The following is a 14052-nucleotide window of genomic DNA, read 5'->3' as shown; positions in this document are numbered from 1 at the left end:
GAAAGTATTTCTTCAGATGAAGCCCTTGCTTCTGAAAGTGGCATTGCTTGCAAAACTATTTGCCTTGTTAATAAACAATACATTTTGTTTAATTATACATGCATATTATTATTTCATTGAATAAACGTATTAGCTTCAGGAGAGTCTGGACCCATGCACCAGGGAATAAAAATAAAATGGGTCCAAAGCAAAGAAACATACAACTGAAATCTAAACTTTATCGCACTGTTGACCTAAAGGGTGAATGGACTTGTTTGACCAAGGAGACTGTTTTGCAAGGTGTAAATGCCTGGCCAAATTTAAACAAGGAGTGGCCTCACATAGACAATGACCCAAATTGAGGGCTCAAGTCATCAATTAGTTCAGAGAAGAGGTGGTTCAGGTTGGTGAATCTTTTTTGTGCCTCTTTCTGAATATCCCTCTCCATTTGGCTCAATATCTCTCAGCCCCTCTCTCTTTCTCAGTGTTTCTCTGCCTCTCTCTCTTTTCTCTCCCTGCCACTCTCACTATCTTGCTGTCTCACACTGACTTTCTCTCTTGGTCTTTTACTCTTTGTATCACTCACTCTGGTTCTCTCACACACTGTATCTCACACTGTCCCCCTTTCCATCACAGTGTCTCTCTCCCAATCTCTCCCATACTGTCTCTCTCTCTCCACCTCTCACTTTCACTGCACCTAGGCAGACACAGATTAAACTTTTAATTATCTCAGGGCAGTGACTTGAAACAGATTCTGAAATTTTCATTTTAATCGATCAAAACTTGTGCTTCCTTTCTAACAGTGTTCTACATCATCCAGTTGTATGATCTTTTGATTGCTCTGCTTATAAACTCTATGTGTATGCAGCCTCTCTGACTACACCTGACAAAGGAGCAGCTCTCCAGGAACTTATGATTTCAAATGAACTTGTTGCCCTATAACCAGGTGTTGGGTGATTTTTGACTTTTCACTTCTCTCACGGTCTAGCTATCTCTGTGTCCCTCTCTCCCTTTTTTTTCTCTGTCTCTAACTATTTCTCTCTCTCTCTCTCTCTCCCCCTATCGCTGTCACTCTGCCTGTCTGCTGTCACTCTGCCTCTATCACTCTCTCTGCCTGTCTCATTGTCACTGTGTTTCTTCTCTCTCATTCTCTCTCTCTCTACCAGATAACAAGGTGTAGAGGTGGATGAACACAGAAGGCCAAGCAGCATCAGAGGAGCAGGAAAGCTAATGTTTCGGGCCTAGACCCTTCTTCAGAAGTGGGGGAGGGGAAGGGAATTCTGAAATAAATAGGGAGAGAGGGGGAGGCAGATAGTCATTCTCTCCCTTTGGCTCTCTCTCTCTCTCTCTCTCACACACACACACACACACTGTCTCTGGGATACTCTCACTGTCTCTCCCAGCGTCTCTGTCAATCTTGAACTTACTTGTTTCCCCCCGGTCTTTCTCTCTCTCTCTCCCTCACCGACTGTTTCTGTAACCTTCACACTGACTCTCTGTATCACTCACTGTCTCTCTCTCTGTCTCTCACACACATTGTCTCCCTTTCCCACACTGTCTTTCACTCATCCTCTGTCGCTTAGACTGTTTTTCTCTCCTTAGTGCTCTCACTGCCCCTGTATCTCTCTCTCTCTCTCGGTCCCTTTCTCTCAGTCTTTCTTTATATTTCTCTCTCTATCACTTACTCACTGTCTCTCTCTCTCATTGTTGTTCTCTCAGTTTCTGTCTGTGTCTCTGTCTCTCTGGCTGTATTTCTCACTCTCTCACTCATTCTTCCTCTTCCTCTCTGTTTCTTTCACTCTGTCTCTCTCATTCACATACTATGTATTTCTCACACCCTCTCTTTCCCTCACAGCCTCTCTTTCTCTTATACTGTTCCTGTCTCACTGTCACTCACACTGTCCTTCCCACTCACTGTCTCTCCCTCACTGTCTCTTTCTCTCTTTCCTTCTCTGTCTCTGTCTGTCTCTGTCACTGTCTATCTGTCGCTATCTCTCAATATCACATGTTTTCTCTCACTTTTTCTCTACCACTCTCTCACACCTCTCACACTCACTGCGGCTCTCTCTCCCTCCTTTGTTTGTTAATGTGTGTGTGTGTGTGTGTGTGTGTGCGTGCGTGCGTGTGTGTGTGTGTGTGTGTGTGTGTATGTATGTGTATGTGTGCGTGTGTGTGTGTGTGTGTGTGTGTGTGTGCTGTTCATGTCCCTCTCTCTCTTGCTTTATTCCCACTCTGTCTCTCATTTTGTTTCTCTCCTAACCTTCTGTCTCTCGTTGTCTCTCTTGCTCCTCTTTCTCACACTGCCTCTCTCTCTCTCTCCCACTTTCTCTCCCAGTCTCTCTCTCTCTCACAGGCACTGTCTGTCTCACTCCTATCTTTCTCTCTCTTTCACTCTCTCAGTCTCTCCCTATTGTTATTTTCCCTTTCTCTCTCTCTGTCTCACACACACACACAGACACACACACACACACACACGCACACACACACACACACACACACACACACACGCACACACACACACACAGACACACACACACACAGACACACATACACACACACACAGACACACACACGCACACACAGACACACACACACACACACACACACAGACACACACAGACACACACACACACACACACAGACACACACACACAGACACACACACACACACACACAGACACACACACACACACAGACACACACACAGACACACACACAGACACACAGACACACACACAGACACACACACACACACAGACACACACACACACACAGACACGCACACACAGACACGCACACACACACACGCACACACAGACACACACACAGACACACACATGCACACACACACACGCACACAGACACACACACACAGACACACACACACACAGACACACACACACACACACACACACACACAGACACACACACACACAGACACACACACAGACACACACACAGACACACACACACAGACACACACAGACACACACACACACACAGACACACACACACACAGACACGCACACACAGACACGCACACACACACACGCACACACAGACACACACACACACACGCACAGACACACACACGCACACACACACACGCACACAGACACACGCACACAGACACACACACACACAGACACACACACACACACGCACACACAGACACACACACACACACATACACACACACACACAGACACACACACACACACACAGACACACACACACACACACACACACACACACACAGACACACACACAGACACACACACACACACACACGCGCACACACACACGCACACACACACAGACACACACACACAGTCTCCCACTCTCTCTTATACTTGTATCTCTCTCCCTCTCTCAATCTCACTGCTGATCTCTCACACTGTCTCACTCTCTCCCCTCTCTCTATGTCCCTTTCTCTCGCTCTTTCCTTCTCTGTCTTGCTCTCACTGTCTCTGCCTCTGTTCATCATCACTATCGCTCTGTTTCACTGTCTGCGACACTCTCTCTATCATACCTTCACTCTCACTCTGTCTCTCTCTCTCTCTCTCTCTCTCTCTCTGTTTGTCCCTATAAGGCACACTTTCCTTTGCCCCTATTCCTGTCTCACTCTGCCTGACTGCCTGTCACTGTCACTCTGTCAGTCTGACTGTCACCTTCTCAATCTCCCTCCCGGTCCCTCTCTTACTGTCTTGCACTCTCTTGCCTTTTTCTCTGTCTGTCTGTCTCTCACTCTCTCTCTCCCTCCCTCTTCAACTTTCTTTCGTTGTCTCCAGTCCCTCTTTATCTCCCTCTCTCTCAATCACTCTCTAAGTTGATCTCTCTCTGTCTATCTCCCCCTGTCTGTCGCACTGTGTGAGTGTGCATGTGTGTGCCTGTCTGTCTATCTGTCTCTCTCTATGTGTCTCTCTCTCTCATTGTCTCTCCCTCTCTAACCTGCCCTGGTCTCTGCCTCTGTGTCTCTCTTCCACTCATCGTCGCTGTGCTTCTCTTTCTCTCACTGTCTCTCTCACTCCGATTTCTCTAACTGTCTCTCTCTATTGCTTCTTTCCCTCTCTGTCTCCCTCTCTCTCACTCAATGTCTCTTTCGCACTTTCCCTCTTTGCATTCTCACTGTTTCTCTCCCTCTGTCATTTACACAGACACACTCACTCTCACACAATCACTCTTTCCCTCACAGTCTCTCTCTCACTCTCTCTTCCACTGTATCTCTCTCTCATGTTCTCACTCACACACTCTCTCTCTCTCACACACACACACACACATGCACACTCTATCAGTCTATCTCTCTCTCTGTCTCCATGTCTGTCTGCCATACTGTGTCTCTATCTTTAACTGATTCTTTCTCTCTCACTGACTCTTTCTCTCTCTATCTCACTGTATCCCTCCCCGTCTCTCTCTGTCCATGTCTCTTGCTCTTTCCTCTTTGTCTCTCTGTCTCTCGGTGTCACTGTCTCTCTCTGTATCTCTTCCTCTGTCTGTATCTCCATCTGCCTTGTTCTCTCTGTGTCTTTCTCTCTCCATGTCTTATGTTCTCCCACTCTCCCTCCCCTATTTCTCTGTTCATCTCTACCACTGTCTCTGTGACTGTATCTCTCTCTCTCTCGCTTTTCTTCCCTCTCCGTCTCTCCTCCTCTCACACTGTCTCTGTGTTTCCTTCTTTCTCTCTCTTATTGTCTCTTTCCCTCTGACTGACTCTATCAATCTCTCTCACTATTTCTCGCTCTTTCTGCCTGTCCCACTCTTTCCTTCTGTCCCACTCTCATCTTTCCTTCTCTGTCTCTCTCACTATATCTGTCTCTGTCTCTCTGTCACTCTGTGTCTGTCCGCCACTCTCTCTCTCACAGTTCCTCCCTCTTGCTCTCTGTCATCGTGCTGTGTCTCACTATCTCAATCTATTTCACTCTATCACAAACTCTTTTGTTCTCTGTCTCTCTGTCCCTGTATCTTGCTCTTTATTTGTCTGTCTCTGCTTCTATGGCTCTCTATCCTCACTCAGTCTGTCAATCTCTCTTATGCTGCCCTTCTCGCTGTCTCTCTGTCTCTCACTCACGGTCTCTTTCTTCCACTGTCACTCTCTCTATCACTCTCTGTCTCTCTTTCTCTCTCATTGTCTCTTTCCCTCTGACCGACTCTATCAACCTCTCTCTCAATCTCTCTCTCTTTCAGTGTGTCTCCCCATCTCTCTCTCACTGTATCCCCTTTTCTCTCTGTGTCTTACTGCTTCTTTCCCTCTGACTGACTGTATCTCTCTCAATCTTTCTTCCTCTCTCACTCACTCACTGTCGGTCTCTGGGTTTTGGTCTCTCTCCCCCTCACTCTCTCTCTCTGTTTCTCTCTCTCTCTCTGTCTCCTGCACAGACTTTCTGACTCACACCATTTCTCTCTCCTCTCTCTCTCTCTCTCTCACTCTCTCCTGTGTTTGACTCTCTCCCGCTCACTCTCTCTCTGTCTGAGTCTGCTACTCTGTCGCTATCTGCCTCGCGCTCTCACACACAGTCTCTCTGTATCTGTCTTTCTCTCTCTCTGTTACTCACTTTCACTGTTTCTGTCTCTGCTTCTGCCTCTATCTCTCTCTGTCTTCCTCTCACTGTCTCACTCTCTTTATCTATCTCTCTTGCTCTCTCTGCCTCCTTTCAGTTTATGTCACTCTCTGTGCCCAACTCTGACTCTCTCATGTGTTACATGCACACACACAATCTCTTTCTCTGTCTCTGTCGCTGTCTCTCTCACCGTTTCACTGCCTCGCTCTCACTGTCTCTCTCTCTCTCTCTCACACACACACACACACACACACACACTCTGTCCCTCACCACCTCACACTTTCTAAGTCTCTTATGGTTTCTGTCTCTGTGTCTCTCACAGCCTCTATCATGCTATTTCTCCCTCTCCCTCACAGTCTCACTCTCTCTCTCTCACTGACTGTCTCTCACAAGCATACTGACTCTTTGTTTCTCTATCTCTGCGTCTCTCTCTGCCTCACTCTCTTTCTCTTTCTCTCTACCCCTCTCTCTGTCTCCCTCTCTCTCTCTGCTTCTTTCTTTTTGTCTTGCTCTCACTCAATCTCTCACTCTCTCTTTCTCTTGCATATCTTTCTTTCTCTTTCCCTCCCCGTCCCTCACTGTTTAAGTCTCTCTCTTTCTCTGTTTCTCTCTCTATCTCTCACTATCTGTCATTCTGTCAATCTCTATCTTCTCTCCCTCAGTCAAAATCTCGCTTAGTGTCTCTCTCTCTCTCCCTCACTGATTCTCCCGTACACATTCTGTCTCTCTCATTGTATCTCTGCCTCACTCTTGCTGTCCCTCACTCTCTGGCTCTGTCTGTCTCTTTCATTCTCCCTGCCTTTCTCTCACTGTCACTTTCTCTCACACACTGTCTCTTTCTCATTCAATTTCACACACTCTTGCTATCTTTTTCTCTTTTACTGTCTCTGTCTCTCGCACACTCTATGTCTCTCACTGTCTTTGTCTTTCACACACTGTCTCACTATCACTCTGTCTCACACATTCTCTCTCTGTCTCTATCTGGCTCTCTTCATCTATCTCATTGCCTTCCTCTCAATCTGAAAAAAAAACAGCTGAAAACAAAATATTATATTTATAAATACCTGGTTAGACAATGTCATCTTAGTAAAAATATGAAATGGAGGTTTGAACGAGTGAAATCTAATCATTGCTGTGCAGTATTATTAGGATGGATGGTAAGTAATAGTTTCCAGCTGTACTACCATTAGGTTAGCGCATGCCTGTTCGTTCTATACCAACTACACTCCGAGCAAATGCCTGCAGATCAAGGAACAGCAGCTCAAGTGTCAATGGGTTGAAGTCCAAGCTGCATGATTCTGCTGTCTCACTGAGGGGGTGATTATCGGGCAATTGTGTTCCAGGAGGTGTAAGCATATCTTTAGTCTTGCTGTTTTGGATTCTGTCTGCAATCAGAGATAGTACGGTGTCTAGAGGGAGTGCAGTTTTCGAGCCCCTGATACAGCAATGGAGAATGCTCAGCTTTTACACTTTGGCATATTTGCTGATTCTGAGAATTAAAGTTGTTGAAGTTGGGGTTTCAAAGTTGAAGCAGCGAGACACAACTGTATCTCTGCTGCTGCTAGGTTAATGTATTGGTGATCCTTCCCCTGGACAAGAGGAGATAGCAAGTGAGGGAAATCTATTGAATTGCTGGATTTGCCTCTGCCAAGGCTGAGTTTATCGGATGTTGTTATATTGGAACAGTGACTAAATAGTGGTTAAATAACATATTAGTTTGTTAAGGATATTGATAGAGTTAAAGTTATGCCAACTCCTTTTGTTTTCTACTTGTATTTTAACTGTGGTGTAAGAATCAAGTGTGCTTTGCTTAAAGCTAAGCAGTTTGAACATTTAAATCACACCTGGAATGCAGCACCTTGTACTTGGCTGTAAATAAGGCAAAGGTTAGGGTCCAGGCCATCTCCTTGTTTTGTTTTTGGGAGGTTTGGTCCATTCCATAACATATGAAAGGGGTGAGTAAACAGGGAGATAATGGATAGCAGGCCAGGACAGAAGAGAAGCTGAATACCTCACAATAAAAGCGAATGACAGGAAAAAAAAACTGTGCAAAGGGAGAATGGTGACCTTCTCATTAGCCCTGGTCCACCTTCCATTATTGTCCTGGCTGATGCTTTTCACAAAGTCATACACCTGTTCTTTTCCCATTCCACTGGCTCCTTTAGCTTCTGGAAATCTGTCTACTTCTTTCTTAAACAAAAATCAATGACTTCGCCTCCACAACATTTTGTGTTAGAGGTCTCCAGATAGTCACCAGTCTCAAGTGAAGATATTTGTCATCATATCAGTTGGAAAAGGTGTCCTGTGTGTTTCCTGAGACCATGGCATGACTAATAAAGATCTCAACTGTCTGCATTATCATTCCATCCAGAGCCCTGACAGAATTCTGTACACATCAATGAGACACTTCATCTTTATATATCATCCAGTGAGTGCAGACCCACTCATAGAACATAGAACAATACAGCGCAGAACAGGCCCTTCGGCCCTCGATGTTGCGCCGACCTGTGAACTAATCTAAGCACCCCCCCCCCACCACACTATCCTATCATCATCCATATGTTTATCCAAGGACTGTTTAAATGCCCCTAATGTGACTGTGTTAGCTACATTGGCAGGCAGGGCATTCCACACCCTTACCACTCTCTGTGTAAAGAACCTGCCTGTGAAATCCGTCTTAAATCTATCACCCCTCAATTTGTAGCTATGCCCCCTTATACAAGCTAAAGTCATCATCCTCTGAAAAAGACTCTCACTGTCCACTCTATCTAATCCTCTGATTGTCTTGTATGTCTCTATTAAATCCCCTCTTCGCCTCCTTCTCTCCAATGAGAACAGGCCCAGGTCCCTCAGCCTTTCTTCATAGGGTCTGCGCTCCAAACCAGGCAACATCCTGGTAAAAACTCAAGCTGAATGCTCCTCATAGGGCCAACCTGAAGAATAACACAGCAGAAATTATCCTAGGAAAATCTTGTTCCTGTCACTTCAGAGCAGGTGTCAGTTTCTGCAAGTCCCAGGAACAAGAATGTATGTACTACAACAGCTGTGGTCTCCCCAGCTGTGCAAACTTTCAAACTTCACTGACAACCTCGGGTTGTGAAGAACAACATGCCGTTTTTGTTACGAACACCTTGCTACCCTGCTGCACCACTTTCTTATTTTAATGACAGCTGGACAAGGACATCCATAACGCCAGAGGGCCATACAGCACAGAGATGGACCCCCTTCAGTCCAACTCATCCATGCCAAGCAAGTCTCCCAAACTAAACTGTTCTCATTTGGTTGCATTTGTCCTATATCCCCTAAATCTTTCGTACTCTCGTATCTGTCCGAACATGCTTTGAATGTTGCAACTGTCCCTGCATCGACCATTTCCTCTGGCAGTTCAATCAACAACCAACCTCCTCCGAGTGATTAAAAAAAAATGCCCCTCAGGTTCATTTTCAATCTCTCTCCTCTCACCTAAAAATTATGATTTCTAGTTTGGAACTCCCCTACTCGAGGGGAAATATCTTTGGTATTCACCTCTTCTATGCCACCGACAATTTTTATAAATCTGTAAGGTCACGCCTCAAACTCCCGCACTCCAGTGAAAAATGTCCCAGCCTATCCATCCACACCTTATGGATGCCAATATTGCCCCTTTTAATCACCATTTCAATAATACCCTCCAAGTCTGGCTATTTTTTCCTACAGACATGGACAATGACACATTTGCACCTTCCACATGTTTACGCAATTTTCTGACCTTGTTTATATCATTCCAAAACTCGTCATTTCCTCCACATCAGCCACAATGGTGCACACTTTTGGAGTGTCATTAAACCTGGATATTTTATCCTGGATTCATTTATTCAACTTGCTGACAGGTGTTGTGAATAAGTGGACCCACACCAGGGTCAGTTTGTGATCAGTTTGCTGGAAAGCTGTGAAATAACCTGTGGGACGTATGAATCCTTGAAATATACTATGTGAGTGCAAATTGTTGTGGACATTGTCGATTTTCGGTTGTACTTGGGAGACTGAGTACACGTCTCCTCCAAATACCCGCCAAGAGAGCCATGTCCTATTGCACCTATTATGAAAAGTTGGCCATAATCTGTAACTCCGAGAAGAAACTCCAAACTTCATTGGCATTTCATACCCGTGTGTGATAACCGGAACTTCTGTTTAATAAACTGGCAAAGCACCACCTACAATAATAGGAACATTTTCTGTTTGCCTACATGCGTCTCCCTCTATGTCTTTCATTCTATCGCCAATGAAGTCATGAATTGAGCATTTATTCCAGTTCCCTCCCCCCATTCCCCTCTCTGATGAAGGGTCTAGGCCCGAAACGTCAGCTTTTGTGCTCCTGAGATGCTGCTTGGCCTGCTGTGTTCATCCAGCCTCACATTTTATTATCATGAATTGAGCAAGTTTTTTTTCATGCTTTTCAGTTTCATCTGTATTCTCCCTGTGGTACGATCAAAGGATGCTGACAAATTTCAAAATGCGCACACTCTATCTGTCCCTGTTGTTGCTGCTCATGACCCCCATGTCAGATGCGGCTGAACTGCATAACAATGTCTTGGCTTACATTGTTAACCGGTAAGTGTAACTGAAACAGATCTTACCTGACCAGCTCTGTGAGCTGATGGCTGCATTCAATGTTCAATCAAATCTCAGCCTCCTTGCCCGTCGCACACTGGTAATAAATGGAGGGCACACAGGAGGTCTCGGGAGTGCTCCATAATTGTGCTAATTAAGTCTCAACCCACGACCCAGGACTTCTGTCACTCCCTGAGGAAGGGGATCTCACTGGTACTGTTACCCAGATTCCCGGGGTCACAGCGCTAAGAGTGAAATCAATAGCGTCCGCTGACTCCGAAATAGATTTGAAGAAAATGCTGAAACACAGGGGCAACATTTTACTGTTCACTGAATCAAACAGCTCGTCTCACTTTTCCTTCGTCTCCCTCTGCCTCCTTGGCTTTTATTCACATTTCCTGTCTGTCCACATGTTTTTTTGTTTCTGTCTCTTACTTCTGTCCCTTGTATTTTACTTGCACTACAACTTGCCCTAACACAACAAACTCTTCTTGTTTCAAAATTCTTCCAGGATTCTCACCTACCATCAGCTCCCATTCGTTGCTCCTATATGTCTCATTCTCTCCCTTTCTTTCTCTCTTCCCCTCTCTGTCTATTCCTAACAAGTGCGAGTGGCATGGGGCATCGACTAGTGAATCAGTCGAAGTAACTTGAAATGAAGCTACGATAACAAAATGTGGGGCTGGATGAACACAGCAGGCCAAGCAGCACCTTAGGAGCACAAAAGCTGACATTCCAGGCCTTGACCCTTCATCAGAAAAGGGGAATGGGGACAGGGTTCTGAAATAAATAGGGAGAGAGGGGAAAGCGGAATGAAGATGGATAGAGGAGAAGACAGGTGGAGAGGAGAGTGTAGGTGGGGAGGTAGGGAGGGGATAGGTTAGTCTGGGGAGGACAGACAGGTCAAGGGGGTGGGATGAGGTTAATAGGTAGGAAGTGGAAGTGTGGCTTGAGGTGGGAGGAGGGGATAGGTGAAAGGAAGAACAGGTTAGGCAGGTGGGGATGACCTGGGCTGGCTTTGGGATGCACTGGCAGGGCGGGAGGGAGATTTTGAAGCTGGTGAAATCCACGTTGATACCATTGGGCTGAACACACCCCCTTGATCTGTCCGTCCTCCCTGGACTGACCTATCCCCTCCCTACCTCCCAACCCATACTCTCCTCTCCAGCTACTTTCTCCTCTGTCCATCTTCAGTCCACCTCCCCGTCTCCTCCTATTTGTTTCTCTTGAAGGGTCAAGGCCCGAAGCGTCAGCTTTTGTGCTCCTGAGATGCTGCTGGGCCTGCTGTGTTCATCCAGCCCCACACTTTGTTATCTTGGATTCTCCAGCATCTGCAGTTCCCATTATCTTTGAAATGAAGCTACAGCGAGTTATCAAGAAGGCGAGTGGCATTCTGTGATTCCGTGCAGGAAGATTTGCACAAAGATAAGTAACAATGTTCCTCTCTGTCACATTACCCTGGCTCTCTGTTTAACACCTCACTGATGGTTTGTAGTCCTAGAATAAACTACAACCCTGGGAAAGAACAAAATAAAAATAAATCAACGCTGACCTTCCCATGCAAGAATTTCAATGGTGAATAGCAGAATTTCACGTTTTCTGTAAAACGACAGGCAATGTTCCAAGTGACTCATCTCAAACTGGGCCCACTGGCACTGCAAAGTGAATTTTTCACACAAAGTCTGTCCCTTGACTCACATCCTGACTTTATCCCTTTCAGTTTCCATCGAATGGCCGGGAATCAGATGGCTAGAAATCAGGGAGGAGAGTTTGCCTTCCTGATGGCTTTAACCCCTGCTGAATGCGGACAAACCAACAGTGCTCCACACTTTAACCCAGGCAAATCGAGACGCCCTTCAATTGTCGGCAGTGCGAACTCCTTCCGAAACGTCCCAAACTCAAATTACATCGCAGTTTATCCGAACAGGGGCAGCCGTTGCTCGGAGAATAAATTGCTGTACCCCACAGAGAACAACCAGGAAATCGCCGCTCAGCAGTTTCAGAACCAGCTGAACCAACCAGTGGGCTGTGTCATTCTCTACACCACTTACACGCCATGCCTGCGGAACTGTTTCATTAACATGGAGAACTGCACCATCATCCCTACCTTGCAACAGCCCCCGTTTCGGGACATATGGACTGAACCAACAATTCACAAGTATTTTGTCTTCAGCAGAATATACAAGAATGATAACAATACGACCGAATATCAGAGAATCAGTGGAAGGCTGAATGAAGTGCAGCGTGCTGGGTTTCATATCAGAAGGTGTGATGGAGCAGAAAACGCAATCAACTGTATAGAATGCACCCAACCTCATTACTGTATCCCATAGGCATCGTCACTATGGCTGCCATTAACACATCAGTGAGACCTGGGAATTTCTCTAAATGAGTGCCATGCCAATTCGAATAGGTTTATCCCATTTTATACTAGTGTAATAATCCAAATTTACCAACATTCACTGATATCCTTTCTGCTTGTCATTCAATGAATCACACATGATGTTATCAGAGCGAAACAAGTCGGGCATCAACTCAATAAGCTCAAAAATCCCTCACAGTTGCAATTAATTCCATTCACAACCTCTTTGCTACCGTCCATCAACACTAAGCAAATGCAACACAATACTGTTTCCACATTCTCCATTTCATTTCAGTTCCAACCCTGATCATCACTGCACACAGAGATATCTGACAGCAATGGGAAGGGTGCACAGTAACATTCAAACCCAGTGCTGGAAATGTATGTGAAATAACAACACTAGGGCCCATGCCCATCTCCAAGTCACCCTTTATTCGCATATGAACAGTCCTTGTCTTTAGCACTGCACCATGCAGAGATAGCTACCAGAGTGTCAGCATCTCTGACACTCACCCTTCTTATCTGTCAGCCACAGGTCCCTGATTGGGCTGGTAATACGGCCCAGTCAGGGGGCTCATACTCTCTGAAGTTCAGCTGGCCGACCTGGTCACCACGGCATTATGGCCGCTGAATATCAAACACACACTAAAAAGAAACAATTACATTCCCGTGGTAAAGGAAGGAATGAGACCAAACTGGGAAGGGAAAGGGAGCTTCATGTTGGGGGTGGCTCAGAGAGTGGAACAAAATTGAATGGCGAGCAGACCAGCAAAGAATGAGGGAGACAGATTTAATCACCTGAATGAAGCATTCCATTTATGAAATGGTTTAAGAGTTTGTGAGCACACCATGTTCAGTTTCCCCTATTTTGATCAGTAATCCTTTGTAAAGCATTGACAGGGGCAATTTCTGCAGCATTTCCAAATGTTGTCTCTCTAACATTGTACTCCTGAAATTGGTTGAACAGCAGAGATATCATTTCTTTGCACTGTTGTATTCAGTGAAATGCATGCATGACTACATGTGATTTTTCCTGCTTCTGCTGTACGCATATAAATTCAAGTTAATCCCACTGTTCAAAAAACAAACTGCTTTGGATGCGTGGTTTATCTCACTCACCTGCCACTTATTCCTGTCGATGAGTTGTGTTTCTGTTTTGTGAAGAAATATGAATGAGCTGGAGCAGTAAAGGCAATGCCCATTGTGGTGATTCTCCAACATTGCAGCTGGAAGGTGGGGACAGGGAGGTGGCAGAGTTCACAAGAACTATGACAGAGGGAAAGCGAGAGACAAGTGATGTACATGGGAGCACCAAGACAGTGAGGAGAATGAAATGCAGCCTGAAGGGGATCTGGCTGAATCTCAAAGGCATGGGCTAAGTGGAAGAGGGCAAAAGCAATTGATTCATTGGAAGTGAGGTTTGAGGCTGGGCTGACTGTGAAACAGGGAACAGATATTGGAAAGTTACTGGTGGATGTGTAAATGAGGCTAGGGTCACTGAGAGACAATTTAAAATCACCGTATGGTTACTGGGAGGGGTGTACATAAGGCCAGGCGCACTTC

At 45.6% G+C, this 14052-nt stretch overlaps 1 protein-coding gene across 2 annotated transcripts; it reads left to right on the top strand.

Moving 5' to 3' along the window:
* Positions 1-309: 309 nt before the first annotated feature.
* Positions 310-13577, top strand: LOC132207295 (uncharacterized). Of its 2 annotated transcripts, none has more exons than XM_059642493.1 (3): positions 310-382; positions 9977-10127; positions 11848-13577. In XM_059642493.1, the coding sequence occupies exons 1-3, from the start codon at positions 328-330 to the stop codon at positions 12458-12460; spliced, it is 819 nt and encodes a 272-aa protein (XP_059498476.1). In that variant the 5' UTR covers positions 310-327; the 3' UTR covers positions 12461-13577. The 2 variants fall into 2 exon arrangements, with proteins under 2 accessions (XP_059498476.1, XP_059498477.1); XM_059642494.1 differs by lacking the exon at positions 310-382 and adding an exon at positions 6671-6694.
* Positions 13578-14052: the final 475 nt, after the last annotated feature.

Source organism: Stegostoma tigrinum, chromosome 44 (assembly GCF_030684315.1).
Source record: "Stegostoma tigrinum isolate sSteTig4 chromosome 44, sSteTig4.hap1, whole genome shotgun sequence".
In the NCBI taxonomy this organism is placed as follows: domain Eukaryota; kingdom Metazoa; phylum Chordata; class Chondrichthyes; order Orectolobiformes; family Stegostomatidae; genus Stegostoma; species Stegostoma tigrinum.
Note: the sequence above shows the minus strand (reverse complement) of the source record. Positions and strands in the feature narration are given on the sequence as shown.

Excerpts from the sequence above, each read along its gene's own strand:
- LOC132207295 (XM_059642493.1), top strand. The coding sequence starts at position 328 with ATGACCCAAATTGAGGGCTCAAGTCATCAATTAGTTCAGAGAAGAGGT. Across the intron at positions 383-9,976 it reads TCAGAGAAGAGGTGGTTCAG|TTTCATCTGTATTCTCCCTG; the intron begins GTTGGTGAATCT and ends CATGCTTTTCAG. Across the intron at positions 10,128-11,847 it reads TTGGCTTACATTGTTAACCG|TTTCCATCGAATGGCCGGGA; the intron begins GTAAGTGTAACT and ends TATCCCTTTCAG.